This window comes from Quercus robur, chromosome 4 (genome assembly GCF_932294415.1).
Source record: "Quercus robur chromosome 4, dhQueRobu3.1, whole genome shotgun sequence".
Taxonomy (NCBI): domain Eukaryota; kingdom Viridiplantae; phylum Streptophyta; class Magnoliopsida; order Fagales; family Fagaceae; genus Quercus; species Quercus robur.
Window position 1 is genome coordinate 60,729,533 of NC_065537.1, and position 17,502 is coordinate 60,747,034.

Sequence of the window (17,502 nt, forward strand, 5' to 3'; positions counted from 1 at the left end):
AATATTAGTTATGGATACCTACAAAAAAATAACCGTGTTTTCAAATCTAAACTTAGCAAATTTGGCACTAACTGGGCTCACTAGAATTTTTTGTTTTAATTTTGAGCTTTAATAGGATTTGATTAAACATTGACATTGAAATAGGAGTGCTTTTTATATATTTTATTTTAAATTGATGTCTGTGATTTCTTAGAAATTTCAAATATATATTTGTCTCCTTACCCTTCTACTATTCATGACAAATGATACCCAGGATTGAAATTGATTTGAATTTAGTTTTACTAGCAAAAGTCTGTTAATTAATTATGACTAACAATAATAGTATTGACAAACCCAAATGTCTCCTCTACTTTCCAAAAAAAAATAACATATGGACACTATAGAGGGACATCACAAACCTCTTACATATGCAAGTTAAATTTAAATTAGACTACATACATTCCAACTCTGATCAAGCAACTCAGTATTCTTTACTCACCTTTGTCTTTAGATATCAGGGAACATTAAAGATGCAACTTCTTACCTTGATGCTTTATCTACATAAAGTTTCCAATTTGTTGGGGTGTTTCATGTGTTGCGAGACGTGAGAGTACGTGTTGTTTACAGTTTAGAGAAAATGTGTTTTTTTTTTCCCCAATTCAAGTAATGAGAAATAAAAAAAAAAAAAAAATGTTGGAAAGAAGTAATTTTAGTGATGGTATTAAGTTGAGACTGTGCCCAAAAAAAGTTAAGTTCTTATAGCAAGTGACACCTTGGTTGTTTTTTTATTTTTAATTTTTAAATGTTATAGTTAAGTTTTTATAGCAAGTGATATGCTGTAATATATGTACAACATTCTCCAAAACCATATTGCATAAAATATTACAACATTATTCATGCAACGCACGGGCAACTTATTAGTTTAATTAAAAAAGTTCAAACCTGGATATAGTCACTATAGACATCTAACTTGACTAAGACGTCCACTAGAATGCAAAAGCAAAACCACTCAGACTGCAAAAACAAGCTATAGTGCAATTTATACGTAGACTGATTAATTAACACATTCAAGTGGGAAACGAAATTACATAAAACATGTTTATTAATTGTTAATGGTTTCCATGACTCCTTTCTACTGTAACAAGTCCAAATTTTGTTGCCAAAGGACATTGACTAGTGATATAATTCAATATCCAGATCACTCAAATCTCTCACGTATGGTATACTAATACATTAGAGAAGTTTTAGAAAATCCAAAAATATTCTATTTTCATATAAAGCTAAAAATATGTATGTCGTCAGTCTTTCTCTACTTGAATATTCTGAGTAGTCTCTCTTCCTTCTGATCTGAAACAAGGATAGTCATACAAATTACAGAGTTATTAAACCAACAACCAACGAGCCACCCTGTGGACGCTGGTGACTACTCTTGTTGGTTTGGATAATTTCTTTCTGGCTCAAGCAAGGTGCAGCGCTGCATGCAGAGCTGACAAGAGAGGGCAGCTACTGGACTTGCAACATTAGTTGTCATTTGCTGACGAAAATGCCAGCATAGATTATGATATAGCCGAAGCAGTCATCAAAGATGGTGGCATACGCCTCCTTCTGGACTTAGCAAAATCTTCGCGGGAAGATTTTGATACAGTGTATACATAATCGTTCTATGGTTATTTCATCATCTTACTACATTTTTGAGCTTGATTGCTTGGTTTAGTTTTTATTCCTTCTTTCCCCTACATTTTTATTATTGTGTAGGCTATAGCAAATTTGTCTGTGTATGCGACTGTTGCAAAAGTGGTTGAGGAAGGAGGAATCAATATTCCTGCTGGTTTGGCAAGGTCCATGAATAGACTGGTTGCTGAAGAAGGTGCTAAAGGACTACGGAATCTTTCTCTTGGGGAACAGCACAAGGTTTGATTTTTGGAATTCATTCTCTCATTTTATGGCATATACTCAAAAAAATTTATAGTCCTAAATACATAAAGAGTTCCTTATTAGGGTGCCATTGTTGAAGCTGGAGGAGTAAAAGCTTTAGTTGATCTTTTATTCAAATGGTCCACTGGTGGTGAAGAAGTCCTGGTATGTCATTCTTGATTTTCTTCCATAAGATTGGAAGTTTCTGTTTCATGATGGCTTGGGTTACCTCTGTATTTTTCAGGAACGTGCAGCTGCTGCATTGGCAAATTTGGCAGCTGATGCCAAGTGTAGCACAGAGGTTGCAGTAGCAGGCGGTGTACATGCTTTGGTTATGCTTGCTCGTAATTGCAAATTTGATGGAGTGCAAGAGCAGGTACTTTTTTCATTAGTAGGATTGAATATCCCAAACAAGCTTGCTTTCAATAAATCTAAGGGTTTATCATTCAGAATGATTTGGTAGCTTTTCACTTATCAAAAAAAAAAAAAAAAAAATGATTTGGTAGCTTTTGTCTGGTAAGCTGGGTCATCTGATTAAAAATTTTATTATAATTTTGGTCAGTAGAATGATTAGGTAGCTTGTCTGGTAAGCTGGGTCATCTGATTTTACCTTAGTTTTGTACTCAACATGATACAACTCTTCATGATATTTTTATGAATGATCAAAATCTTTTGAAAAGAAAATAGGCCTCCAAATCTGGTCTCAGGACTTATGGATATGGTGGATTTTGTCTTTGAAACTTACCCTATAAAGTTTTAAGGTTGTGATGACCTGTGTCTCCCTCGGAACTAAGAATGTGCTACATTTTTTTTTTATCAATATACCTCTTACCCAACTGGAATCAAAGAATTAGTAGATCTGTTCAACCCAAAATGGAAATTATGGTGCTAAAAAAATAGTGTAGTCTGAGGTTCATGTGCAGTTCTATATTGAAATTTAATTTATGGTATACGTTTATAGTGGGCAGGTTACATCTTAGTGCAATGAGGAGGTTTCTTTATTGATTGTTTTCAGTTCTATTTTCTTATTTCACTCATGTTTTGTAACCCATCTTCCTCATCCTATAGGCATGACCATGTTTTCCTGTATTTTGATTACTTTTGGGATTTGGCTATTGATTTATGCCTTGCTTGGGTAGAATGAGGTGGAGGTAACATCTTAAAATTGATGTTCGCTGTCATTGTAGTTATTGATATCTGATTTCAAGTTTCAAATGGTTCTGTAATTTTATCTGTCATAATGGTCTTCCTTAGTGAGATCCCATTGCTCTCTCTCTCCCTGTCCCTCTCCCTCTCCCTCCCTGCACATGTTTGCATGTGGCTTTGTTGCAAATTAATTAACTGCCCTCCTGGTATATACCAGGCTGCTCGTGCCTTGACTAATTTGGCTGCTCATGGAGATAGCAACATTAATAATGCTGCCACTGGACAAGAGGCAGGTGCTCTTGAAGCATTTGTTCAGCTTAAACGTTCTCCTAATAAAGGTGTCAGGTAGTTTTCAATTTCTTCTGAATTCATATTTCTTAGTTAAGCTTCTCTACAGTTTCATAGCTGCATTTATTGGCGTCTATTTGATATGCTCTTGTAATCTATGATTAAAAGCATCTTTGTTATAGCTAAGCTAATAGATTCATTCATCCATTGCTTGTAACTTACGTAATATTTATTTTTACATGTAGTAAGCTTCTTGACTAATGGCGATTCAGTTAATTGCCTGACTGAACAAGTTGGCATTACGTATACTTCTAGCTGTTAAAATTATCCCTTTGTGCTTAAAAGGAAAATAAAGGTTCCAGGGGGGTGGGGGGAGCTTGCTCCCATCTGTTTTTTGGACAAGCATTTTGTATCATAATTGTCAATCTTGGATGCTGCATTTTCATTGCCTTATTCATTTATTTATTTAAGGACTATGATTTCTGATGCAAAATGGAGAATGTACTGATCTTCATTTTTAAAATTTTAACAATTGAATCCACTGTAGCTTCCTTGATATGGAATTTGAATAACATAACCCCTTTCAGTCACCCAAAAGATGCTAAATAATCATGGATCTTACCAATTCACTGTTCAGTCTGTCTATGTTGATTAGCAATTATTTTCTATGTACCAATACCAATCTTCTTCAATTTTTTTATCGATAACTATATTGACTCAAACCTTTCTTATATGATTAAATCTACTTATATGCTATGTATGGTTTGCTTATGAGTTTTATCTGATCCCTTTATTTACTTGTCAAATAGGCAAGAAGCTGCTGGTGCATTGTGGAATTTATCATTTGATGACAGAAATTGAGAAGCAATTGCAGCGGGCTGGTGGCGTTGAGGCCTTGGTATGATATTTACCTTGTTGAGTCCAAGTAGTTTTAGTTGTCATACTCCTACGTTGCCTTTTGCACAACTTCCTACAATAAGTAGTTCAAGAGGGTGCTTTATTTGAGGGAGTCCTAGAAAGTGCTTCTTAGTTAGCTAGTGCTCTCAGTAATATAGGAAAAAGAAGATGAAGCCCTTCACCTGCATAAGTAGTTTCTTGTTACTATTTTCAACTGGAAATACCATTTCTTTGAATATAAAGCATGTATAAGGTTCATGAACTGCTTATCAAAAAAAAAAAAAAAAAAAGGTTCATAAACTATAGGCTCGTTTTTTTGAAGTTGATATGTTAGAACTTGTTATGCATACAACAATAATAACAACCTTGTCTTAGTTCCAAGATGCTCAGCTGACTAATCAGGATTGCTCTCATAATGATTTTAGGAATCTCAAAACCCATATAACATTTCTTTTAGTGCTGGATTGTAAGTTAATTTATATTATATCATTCATAAGTAAATAATGTGATGAGACTTTTTTCCTTTGTTTTCTTTTCAATTAATTTGCGAGAAAGCGATCAAATTGCTCTTGGTTTTCAAATTCGAACATGGTATTCATACAACAACAATAACAACCAAACTTTGTTCTAAGATGCTCAGCTGACTAATCAGGGTCACTCTCATAATGATTTTAGGAATCTTAAAGCCCATATAACATTTTTTTTTTTAATGCTGGATTGTAAGTTAATTTATATTATATTATTCATAAGAAAACAGTGTGATCAAGACTTTTACCTTTGTCTTCTTTTTAATATGTTCATGAGAAAGCGATCAAATTGCTCTTGGTTTTTCAAATTAGAACTTGGTATTCACAAGGGTTGGTCTCTTAATGATTATAGAAATATAAAACAAATATAACATTCTTTAAAAAAAAAATCTGATTGTACGTCATCAATTTTATATTATTCATAAGAAAAACAGTGTGATTGAGACTTTTTCCTTTGTCTTTATTTCAATTAGTTCATGAGAAAGTGATCAAATTGCTGGCATTTCAATACCTCTAATAGTTATGATTTGCGTACATGAAGGAGAGAGGTTTTAAGGCAAAAGAAGTTGTCAATTCAACATCGGCATTGAGTCCAAGTGGTCCCGATCCAACTCACGACAATTCCAACATGTCCAATACCAATCTTGCCAATTCAACCTTGTACAATTCTTATGGGGCACTGAATCCAAGTGGCGCAGATCCATACTACGACTATATCAATAGGTCCGATACCAAAGGAGCCAATTCCGGCAATCCCTTGCGGCAGCTACAGCTTATATTGTATGTTTGGTTGATATTGCTTCACATTTAATGATTTTATTAAGTTGTATTCAGCTTTCAGATAGCTTGAATTTCAGTGTGCAAGCACTACACAGACTTATTTGAGATAGTAATGCTTTATTTATTAGAGACTTTCTGAAAAAATCTGAGAGAAATCTAAATAGAATAGAGAGAATTTCATTGATCAAAATGGAATACACGAAGTTAATGAACAAAATACACAGTGCTCTGTTTATATACACAGTGAGCATAACTAACTATCAAATGTGGCGCCAAAATCAGTTAGCTAATCTTCTAGAATCATACACGTGTCAATTGCGACTAACTACTTCCTAGAATCACGGGAATCAAATCCTCAGCGCTCTTGAATGAAGAACTCGTGATGTGGGACTGCTTCAATTGCTTCCCAGACTTCAGTGCCACTCTGGTCAGACATTGATGCATCCTGTGTGGCTTGGTCCCTACACTGCCTATCAGCTAGTGCTGCACTCCTTACGACCCCCGTGGCTTGGTTAATGCTCTTCACCTCAGCAACAACTGCACTAGCCATCATACTTGTATCTTGTCTCATGCTACTCTGCCCTGCATTATGCCCTGCAGTATGCCCTGCAATTTTAACACTCCCCCTCAAGAGCACAGCTCTTGCCTTCTGACTTGACTTAGGTGGGGAAGGATACTCCACTACATGAGCAAAGATATTGATTACACCCAATCTAGTGATCAATCTCAAATAGTTTTCAACTCCTAAGGCTTTTGTAAAAACATCCGCCAACTGATTTTTGGTTGAGACATAGAAGGTCTTAAGAGTACCATCAAGAATCCTATTTCGCACAACATGGCAATCAGCTTCTATGTGCTTGGACCTTTCATGAAACACTGGGTTTGCTGCTATGTGAAGTGCTGCCTGGTTATCACAGTACAACAAAACAGGTCTATCATGTTTAACATGCAAATCCTCTAATAAATGTAATATCCAAGTCAGCTCACATGTGGTTGTGGCCATTGCCCTGTATTCTGCTTCAGCACTTGATCTAGACACTATACTTTGTTTCTTAGATCTCCAAGACACCAAGGCATCACCCAAAAACACACAATAGCCTGTCAAGGACTTCCTTGTGTCAGGGCATCCAGCCCAATCTGCATCACAGTATGCTTTTAAATGCAAATCAGAATCTGAGGGGAAGAAAACACCTTGTCCAGGTGTGCCTTTAATGTATTGAAGTATTCTGGTAGCAGCCTTCATATGTGGTACTCTAGGTTGTGCCAAGAACTAACTAAGCCTATGTACTGCATATGTGATATCTGGTCTGCTCAAAGTTAGGTACATTAGCTTCCCAATAAGCCTCCTATACTGGCCAGGATTAGAAATCAGGTCCCCACCACCTTTGGATAACTTCAATTGCTGCTCCATTGGTGTTTGAGTTGGTTTGCAACCTGTCATTCCAGTTTCTTCAAGAACTTCAAGAGCATATTTCCTTTGTGTTAAGCTGATGCCAGTCTTGTTCCTTGCAATTTCCAAGCCTAAGAAAAACTTGAGTGATCCTAAGTCCTTGATCCCAAACTTCTGATCTAGGACTGACTTCAGAGAAGTAACACAATCAAGATCATTACCTGTAATGATCATATCATCTACATAGACTAGTATTGCAGTGAACAAAGATCCTTTGCTATGGACAAACAGGGAATGGTCTGCTTGGGACTGGACAAAACCAAGCTGTGTAATTGTTGCTGACAACTTTGTGTACCATTGCCGAGAAGCTTGTCTCAAGCCATAAAGGGATTTCACCAGCTTACACACTTTAGGAGCAGATGCTGCCTTAGGAACTGAAGAAGAAGAAGAAACTGAACACTCCCCCTTACTGTGAAAACCAGGAGGCAAGGCCATGTAAACCTCCTCATCCAAATCCCCATGAAGAAAGGCATTATTAATGTCTAATTGATGTAAAGGCCAAGACTTAGCAGCAGCCAAAGCAATCAAGACCCTTACTGAAACAGTCTTGGCAACTGGAGAGAAAGTCTCTAGAAAATCAAGGCCTTCTCTTTGGGTATAACCTTTAGCTACCAATCTTGCTTTATACCTTTCAACACTTCCATCAGGATTGAGCTTGACTTTATAAACCCATTTGCAGCCAATGGGAAGTTTACCAGGAGGTAAAGTAGTCACATCCCAAGTGTGATTGTTCTCAAGAGCTTGAACTTCCTTGTCCATGGCAGCTCTCCAAAGAGGATCTTGAACTGCCTGAGAGAAGCTTTGAGGTTCTTGAGGACTAGAACCAACTGTCATGAGGTAAGTTTGGTAACCAGGTTCCAAGTGAGAGTAAGTGATGCACTCAGCCAGATCATAAGCAGCACCAGGAGCAAATGCAGTACAAGCATAATCCTGCAAGTATGCAGGAGGTCTAGTGTCTCTAGTTGATTTCCTGATAGGCACTGGAGAGGCTGGTACACCTGGTGGAGAAGAAGGTGCAGCTGGAAAAGGAACCTGACTAGAACTAGGTGAAACATCAGTAGACATTATGGAAGAAGTAATGTCATTGTGTATAACAGGATCAGTAGAAACAGAAGAAGGGAATAAGGCATTATCAATATCATTTGGAACAAAATCAGGAACACTAATGGGAGTGACAAAGGAATCATTACCTGCTGAAGAAGAGGGAGCAACAACATCATCACAAGAAGGAATGGAATCTGAAACATTAACAGAAACAGATGCAAAAGGAAAGGAATGTTCATGAAAAACAACATCCCTAGAGAGAAACACACTTTGAGTGGCCAAGTCAAGAACCTTATAACCTTTTACCCCAAAAGGATACCCTAAGAAGACACATTTCTTTGCTCTAGGAGCAAACTTTGTTCTATGATTAGAAAGGGTAGAAGCAAAACACAAGCAGCCAAAGACTCTCAAATGTGAATAGGATGGTGGAGAACCAAACAAAGTTTCAAAAGGAGTTTGATTGGATAAGACTGAAGATGGAGTTCTGTTTATCAAGTAAACGGCTGCAAGGATAGCATGTCCCCAAAGGTGTAAAGGCAGGTGTGATTGAAACATGAGAGCTCTAGCTACATTTAGGATGTGTTGATGTTTCCTCTCAACAACACCATTTTGTTGAGGGGTTTCAACACAGCTCAATTGATGACAAATGCCTTGCTTAGCAAAGAAATCCCTCATGAAAAATTCTGTACCATTGTCAGTCCTAATGGTCTTGATCTTTTTAGAAAATTGAGTTTCTACCATGGTACAAAAACCTTCTAAAACAGATTGGGTTTGAGACTTATGTTTTAAGAGATAAACCCAAGTACACCTTGAGCAATCATCCACAATAGTCAAGAAATATTTGCAACTATCAATGGTAGACACTGAAAAGGGACCCCATAAGTCACAATGTATCAAATCAAAACAGGAAGCAGAAATTTGAGAACTTTTATTGAAGGGTAAACGTTTTTGTTTTGCAAGGGGGCAGATTTCACAAGTAAGATTTTCCACTGAAGTACAAAGTGGTTCACCATTATTCCTAATTGAAACTAATTTGGCATTAGACAGATGTCCTAATCTAGAATGCCATACATGGGTGTTAAAAACAGAAGGTATTGCAGCAGAAATGGAAGCAGCAGAAATGGAAGCAGATAGTGAAGTGGAGTTGCTCCTTTCCAGCAGGTAGAGCCCATTGCATTCCTTACCCAGACCAAGTGTGCTCCAATGAGCAAGGTCCTGGATAAAGCACAATGTCCCAAAGAAGATAAGACAACAAGAAATAGATTTGGCCAACTGACTGACAGAAATGAGGTTAAAACTGAATGATGGAACACATAACACATTGTAAAGAGTAAATTTGTCTGAGATCCTCACAGTGCCAATGTGTGTGACTAGAGCTATCTCACCATTTGGCAAATTAACATGAGTATTTAGGACAGTGGTGATAGAAGTAAAGCAAGTGACTGAATGTACCATATGGTCAGTGGCACCTGTGTCTATGACCCAATCAGTGGAATGGAAAGACTCTTTATCAACTATTTTAGCAGAGAATATAGAGTGCTTCAAAGTAGGTTTGAAAGAAAGGCTGGAGGCAGTACCTGACATAGTGTCAATGAAGTTGGAATTGTTAAGGGCTGATGAGAGAGGCACACCAGTTGCAGCAGCCACACCATGAGCTTCAGTAGTCAAACCAGAGACACTTCCACTTGTACTGACAGATGCAGCATGATGTTTTTGACCTTGATCAAAGCCTGGTTTGAAAAGAGCAAGGAGCTGCTCACACTGTGCCTTAGTAATAGGACATTGAGCAGATGTATTCTCAGCATCAGTTCCTTGTGGAAAGGAAACCTGATTAACATTGAACTTCCCCTTTTGCTTATAACCTGGTGGATAGCCATGGAGTTTGTAACATTTGTCCACAGTGTGTCCAAGCATGTTACAGTGGGTGCACAAGGGTCTTTCCTTCTTAGGTCTAGCCTTGTTACCAGAATTCCCTTTGGCATTAACATACATGGCCACCGAATCAGGTTTAGGAATGTATGCAGCACCATTACCATGACCAATTCCTTTATGTGCCTCCTCTTGAAGAATCAAGGAGTATACCTTGCTCATTGGTGGAAATGGCTCAAGCATGAGAATGTGACTCCTCACAGTCTCAAAATTCTCATTGAGCCCCATTAGAAACCTCATCACATAGGATTTCTCATGAGCAATGCTGAGTGTCTTCATCGCACCACAAGTACATGCTGGCAAGGGTTCATAATGAAGTAGTTGATCCCAAAGTTTCTTGAACTTAGAGTAATACTCAGTCACTGACAATTGACTCTGAGTTATCTGTGAAATTTCTTGTTGAAGGTTATAAATCTTTGGTCCATTTCCTTGAGAAAACACACGTTGCAACTCAAGCCACATCTCCCTCGCAGTCTCACAATACATAATACCACTTGACACATCAAAATGCATTGAATTGATCAACCAAGAAAGCACCATTGTGTTACAGCTTTCCCAATCTTCATACAATGGAGAATCATCTTCAGGTTTCTCAATCTTTCCATTTACAAAGCCTATCTTCTTCTTGGCAGTGAGTGCTAGAACCATAGCCCTAGACCAAGATTGATAGTTCCTCATTCCTAACAATGGCTGTGTGACCAAGATATTTCCTGGATTCTCACTTGCACTCAGCAGAAAAGGATTGGATGAATTGGTCTGTGTATTAGAACTTGAAATTGGTCGCATGGATTGAGGTTGTGTTGAATCAGAGTGATCATTTCCTTCAACAGAAGCCATGAATGATCTTCAAAGCTTGAATAACAAAAGAAACTTCAATGAAAAGAAGAAACAGAAAGAAATTCTCGAACGATTTCTCAGCAAAAGAAAAACGAGGAAATTTTCTTGAGGAAAATTTCTGTTTGGAACGAAAGAAAATCTTCTGGAACCAAACTAAAAGCTAGGAAATCAGTGTAAACTGTGCTAGCTGCTCTGATACCATGAAAAAATCTGAGAGAAATCTAAATAGAATAGAGAGAATTTCATTGATCAAAATGGAATACACGAAGTTAATGAACAAAATACACAGTGCTCTGTTTATATACACAGTGAGCATAACTAACTATCAAATGTGGCGCCAAAATCAGTTAGCTAATCTTCTAGAATCATACACGTGTCAATTGCGACTAACTACTTCCTAGAATCACGGGAATCAAATCCTCAGCGCTCTTGAATGAAGAACTCGTGATGTGGGACTGCTTCAATTGCTTCCCAGACTTCAGTGCCACTCTGGTCAGACATTGATGCATCCTGTGTGGCTTGGTCCCTGCACTGCCTATCAGCTAGTGCTGCACTCCTTACGACCCCCGTGGCTTGGTTAATGCTCTTCACCTCAGCAACAACTGCACTAGCCATCATACTTGTATCTTGTCTCATGCTACTCTGCCCTGCATTATGCCCTGCAGTATGCCCTGCAATTTTAACACTTTCTGTTGCTGATGGTAACATGAGACATTTTGTCTGTGTGTCCAGATGAAGAATGGGAAGGAGTTTCTTCTTACAGATACTGTTGGTACATCTTTAAATTTATAACCATTGGTGTTGAATACAACATTGTAAGTTGTGTGGATAATCTAGCATTAGCTTTACTCTTTTATTTTGAGATGAAAATATATTTGTTTGATCATAGAAGAGGTGTTAATAGGGGCCTTTGTTTTGTTTGGTGCATTGGTAAAAAAGTCTGTCTTAGTTGAGCTCAAGTGTGTGCATTTGAATATTGAGTGTGAGACCAGAAAATGGGCTTGGATGTTGTATTAGATGAGTTTGTGCTTTGTGGGCGTGTGTTTAAGTTCCACGCTGGTCACGTACTAGGTTGATATGAGCTATGAGGAACTCTAATTGTAACTTGAATTAGTCCTTTTGGGGCATAGCATAGAAGTGGGTAGCAGTTCCTCTGGCCATGACATTAAGAGTTAGATCTTTGTATGGGACTATATCCAATATCAATTTGACGTTTGGAGCTCATAGGCCAAGGAAATTAGGTGGTTCTGTACAGAATTATGCTATATAGCCTTACAGAATGTTATATCAATTGCAGAAACTTATGGCTATACAACCAATATAGATAGAATTGGAGCTTTTCTATAGATAGAATACACTTTCATATGCTTACTGCAAGTGAGCTTTTCTTATAGATGTCCCTGCCAATGCTTTAAAGGATTAAAATGCCTGAAACTTATGTTGTGCACCTTGGAAATAGCAAGGAACTAATGGAGGTTGTTGAAGATTGTGTAGCCAAGAGAATTCATTGTGAGCATGTTCTTGACTCTCTTGGAGTGCGGAATGAAGATCTAATCTTTGCCATCATAAACAGTATGCTCTCATTGTTGATGAGATAAATATGTTTTCCTTCATTAGTCTGACTGGTGGAAAGTAGTATGGTAGTAAGTCACTTGGTTGCAAAATATTTCACTTTTTCTTTGGAGAAATCTTACTCTATGGCATGATTTCTTGGTAATTAAGTAGAATTATGTGCTATATAGCGTGAAGGGTTGTAATATCAATTGCAACCCAATGTACTCCATTAGTTTTTGTAGGATGGAGGTTCCTGTTAAGAATCGTCTTATATGGGACTTAGGATGTTATGTATTGTTTTATGGTTTTGTTTTGTACCGTCTGGATACCTGTAAAGCTTTTATTAGTTGGTCATAGCTTTGACATAATTGTCCTAAGAACCCTTTGTAATGGTGGAGCAGGTCTATCTATAAAAGGTTTTATAGAATTTTATTATACAAGAAAAGTTTATATTCTGATGCTTCCTGCTGTTGTAGAATAATTTTGCTTACTGGGGTTTCCCGGGTTTTACAACGGACTGCTATCTATGGAAAGATTCATGGTTCCTTTCTCATGAAGTCTTTTTTTTTTTTTTTTTTTCTTTTTTTAATCTCACTATGAATTATGAGTTGAATAAGTTAGTGGATGCACAGTTCTCAGCGTCTTTCAGTACATTCCATAAGTGTATAATAGATTCTTGACTGTATAGTAGCTCCTAAATGATGCTTCTGCGAGTAAATTGATAGCTCGAGCTAGGCAGAAATGAAGGATAATTAGGCCTTTGTTGGTTCCCATTCTTTTTTCCCTTGCAGTAGAAATTATGTTTTTACATACTTCAGTATTCAGCTTTTTAGTAGCACCAAGCTGGCTATTATTCTGGTCAATCTTTCTATTTTTATGTAATTCTTGAGTCAGCTTGTTTTCTTTAACTAGTGTTTAAAAAATATATTGGGCAAACATGCAACTATGCTAGGAAAGAAGAAATGACATTTTAAAATGTTTGTACCATCAAAATGAGCCAAATGAACTATGGACAAGGCATAGCCAAACTGCAAAACATAAAATGGCAAGCACAAGAACGTATGAAAGTCAACCTGGTTTGACAAATTCTATGACAACCAACGCTAAACAAAATCAACTATTTTCAATTATACTCACAAACACACCTAGAAATATCCACACACTAACACTAGAGAAAACTGAAGTCCTTAATTCTCCCACTAGACAAAGGTCTTCGAGCTCTCACATATTAAACAAAGCTACACCACCATTCTATTTATAGGGGTTGATACTTGCCTGCTTCTTTTCTTTTCAATATTGAATTAATTTTCCTAGGTGTGACAAAGTAAGCCCAAATTCATTTACCCACCCGGACCTACTCACTCTAATTAAACTCAAACCCATCCAATTATTAGTTGGGTTAAATGGACATCAACTCAATTAGACCCAGTAATTATTAGATTTTAACTAAAAACTTATTAAACTCCATTTAACCCAAAAACAATATACCTAGATTCGACCCATCCCTTCCCACCAAAAAAAAAAAAAAAAAAAACCCTAGCCCTCTTTTAGGTTTCAAGAGGTTTTCATTTTTTTCTCATTTTCTCGGCCTCCAATCACGTTTTAGTTGGAAACCAACAGCTTCAGCAGCTCATGGAAATCACCACTACTACAAACTCTTACTATATCAGAATTCAGAAACCATGCAAGCGAACTCTTTTTCTTTTTTCTTTTCTTTCTTTTTCCACTGTAATCACTTGCGCTGCATTTCACAATAACGAATGTGCAACTGAACTGGTTAAGACTTGAGAGAGATCATTGGTGACCGTTCGATCTTTTCTAGATCAATGGCCAGCCTTTTGTCGGAGGAAGCCTCCGGCTCCAACGAGGAGCAGAGCGAGCGGTGCGACAGCTACAGCCGGCAGTTCGAGACTAAGTGTGGAGCTTCGAGCTCGATGATGTCATCTCCTTGTCCGGTCACCGATAATTTCCTTTTTCTGACGCTGGTGATGCTGTCGATGATCGGAGGCAAGGACGTGGTGTTTTGGGACGAGAAGAAGCCTGAGAAACCGGAAACCAATTTGTCTGGTACATTGTACTTTCCATTTTTATTTATTTATTTTCATTATTTATTTTTGTTTCTAAATTTGGTGCTAAATTGACGGATTTTATTAAAAAATATCTATAAAACCCAAACTTTATTATTTTTTGATACAAGATAGAATTTTACTCTAACCTAATTTAAGTGTATATATGTATGAAACTCCCTCTTGGAGACTTGAACTCCGGCCCTTGCCCCCCACACCCCACAAGCACTTATACTTGTAGAGTGACCATCGCACCAAAGGTGTGCGGTGGTAAAACCTAAACTTTATTATTAGTTAAGCAAGGTTTGAAACATATTTGGTTTCTAACAATTCAAGTTTTTTACACTCAATTTTGCCCAGTGAATTTGCACTTGGAAATCGAGTGTCTCACACTCGATTTTCTCAAAGTAAAATCGAGTCCTTTGGACTTGATTTGTTAGAAATGAAATTTGTTTCAAACATTGTCTAAATAATAATATAGTTTGAATTTTATAGTTATTTTTCAATAAAATCTCTAAATTGACTAAGTGTGAGAACAAAGAGAAATTGAACTTTTTGAGTCTGAGAAGTCAGAAGTGAGATTGGGAAGTCCGAATTATCAAAATTTTGGTAATTTTAATAATTGGGTAATTGGGTGGGTTGGGGTTTATCCATAATAATTGGGTTGGGTTGGATTTGAGTTAGAAACAATTAGTTAAATGGGTAAATAAGTTTTATATACCCAACCCCGTTATGTCCACCTCAAACCCACCTATTTGCCACCCCTACCTAATAGAGTTAGTGTTCTTATCTTACCAACTAACACTCCTCGTAAGATTAATACACCTATCACGCAGTTAATTTTCAACTTTGTTTGATACTATGTCATTTTGAGGGTCTTTAATGACCAAATCCTTACGGAGCCTAATAGGAATATTGATACTGAATTGAACAAAGTTGAAAGTTAGAGGATTGAATTGAATGAAATTGAAATTAGAGGACTAAATTAAATTTTACAAAATAATAGAGTGCAATTTGTAATTTAGCCTAACAATAACAACTCACATAAAAATCAATACAATAATTGGATTTTTAAGATATTAATTTCTCCCTAAAAGAGTATTGTTCCTCACTAAAAGAATACTTTACATCAAAGACCACCCATTTTAAATCCCATATGACAACATCAAAATGAGTAAGTTCAAATAAAGCAAAACATAAAATTGCCAAAATGTTTCCAAAAAAAAAAAAAAAAAACCATAATCCTGCATATAGCTGGTAGTTAGAGAACCCAATATGGGCACTATGGGAAGTTTTTTAAACAAAAATCATGAAAATTAATGTGAAACCTTCTAGTACCACAATTTCGATAGTATCAATATAAAAAAAAGTGGGAAGTTTTTTTAAACTAAAATCATGAAAATTAATGTGAAACCTTCTAGTACCACAATTTTGATAGTATCTAAATATAAAAAAGAAAAATTAGAGCACTCATATTTTTTTAGTGTATGATTAGGGGTGTCCACGGGTCGAGCCGGGTCGGGTTTGTGCCCAACTCGGAATCGACCCGAATTATTCAGGTGGAGGAAAATGTGGCCTGAAATTGACCCGAAAAGGTGGTCGAATTTTTCGGTTCGGGTCTCGTCGGGTCGGTATCGGGTTTATCACCGGGGACGAAATCTGGCTGGATCCGTTGAGATCTGGACGAAATCTAGCCAGATCTGGCGAGATCTAGTCAAAATCTGGCTAGATCCGTCGAGATCTGGCCTAGATTTCGTCAGATAAAGGCGAGATCTTGCTGGATCTGGTCGGGAAATTGTAATACTTTGCTGGAAAGATAAAGGATTTGGTTCGGGTCGGGTGTCACAGGTTTGGAAACCAAAAACCGACAACCGACCCGCGTGGGGTTGGGTTAGCTTCGTCGGAACTCGCGTCCGACCGTCGGAGTCGTCAGATCGGGTGGTAGCAAGTTGGACATGGGCGGGTTGGCCGGGTTGAGCGGGTCTCTGGGTCTGATGGACAGTCCTATGTATGATAGAAGAATATGTAAAATTTATATATTTTTCTCTAAAAATGACCCATATAAGTGAATATATAATTGTGTAAATTTATAAGTTTGTTACAGTAATTATGTAAATTTATACTGACACTATTTATTTTGCATTTAGTCTTTTATTTGTCTTTTTACATATCACAAGGATGAAGAAAAAGAAAAGATGGTGGTTGTTGTACTTGTATGTGAAAAAAGATAAACAATAAAAAAAGGGATAATTACACATTACCCACCTGTGGTTTATCTCTAATTCTAAGTGCCTACCCGTGGTTTGAATTTTGACACTTTGCCCACCTGTGATTCTCACCGTTATTGTGCCGTAACCCACCTCTCTACTTTCCGTTACTCTAACACAGAAAATGTAAAAACAAAACCCCAAACGGATCAAAACACTCCTCACATGAAGAACATACACAAACACATGAAGAACATACACAAAGCTACTGTTAACAAAAGTTTAACAGCCCTACTTTTATATTTATTTATTTAAATAATAAATTGATCGAAGTGGCGGCATATTTTCTTTTAATTACCTAAACTAGCCAAAAGTTGTAATCAATTCCCAGAACTTACTCATTCTCAAAAAAAAAAAAAAAAAAAAAAAAAAAATTCCCAGAACTTAGCAAAAGTCTCCACTCACTTGAACGTGGATCGATCAAAGCCATTAGCTAAAAAAACCCTCTTTGAGATACGGATTTAGCATTATGCAGACGGCAGCTCTCCTTCCTTCGCCTCCCTCTTTCCAACTCCCTCCTTCTCTTCTTCCCCACTGGTCCCAACTCCGACCGGCTCAGCTTCTTGCTTCTCTCTATCAAAGCTTCTCGTTTCGACACCTAGGGCGCCAAAGACGATGAGGTTTTACACGAAAGTACCGGATTCAGCGGCGACGAAACCGCACCCTTCTTCGAGTTCTTGGGAGCGGCGTGGGTCAATTGCTTGGAGTTCGGCGTGGGTCTGATCGGTCCACCCAAAACACCTAGAATCCGAATCAAAACCCGACAGAGACGCCAAATCCCGATGCCACCACTCGGTTTCACTGCCTGGGTTTGTGACTTATTT

The 17,502-nt window shown here is 37.4% G+C and overlaps 2 protein-coding genes across 3 annotated transcripts in view; one reads left to right on the top strand and one right to left on the bottom strand.

The window, feature by feature from the left end:
• LOC126723207 (uncharacterized) overlaps positions 1-17,502 on the bottom strand; it is a 66,858-nt gene that overhangs the window by 20,205 nt on the left and 29,151 nt on the right. The gene's annotated exons all lie outside the window — the stretch shown is intronic.
• On the top strand, positions 877-5,663 carry LOC126723208 (protein ARABIDILLO 1-like). Of its 2 annotated transcripts, XM_050426521.1 has the most exons (7): positions 878-1,625; positions 1,735-1,890; positions 1,978-2,058; positions 2,138-2,269; positions 3,257-3,384; positions 4,137-4,225; positions 5,293-5,663. In XM_050426521.1, the coding sequence occupies exons 2-6, from the start codon at positions 1,822-1,824 to the stop codon at positions 4,186-4,188; spliced, it is 462 nt and encodes a 153-aa protein (XP_050282478.1). In that variant the 5' UTR covers positions 878-1,625; positions 1,735-1,821; the 3' UTR covers positions 4,189-4,225; positions 5,293-5,663. The 2 variants fall into 2 exon arrangements, with proteins under 2 accessions (XP_050282479.1, XP_050282478.1); XM_050426522.1 differs by having other exon boundaries at positions 877-1,890.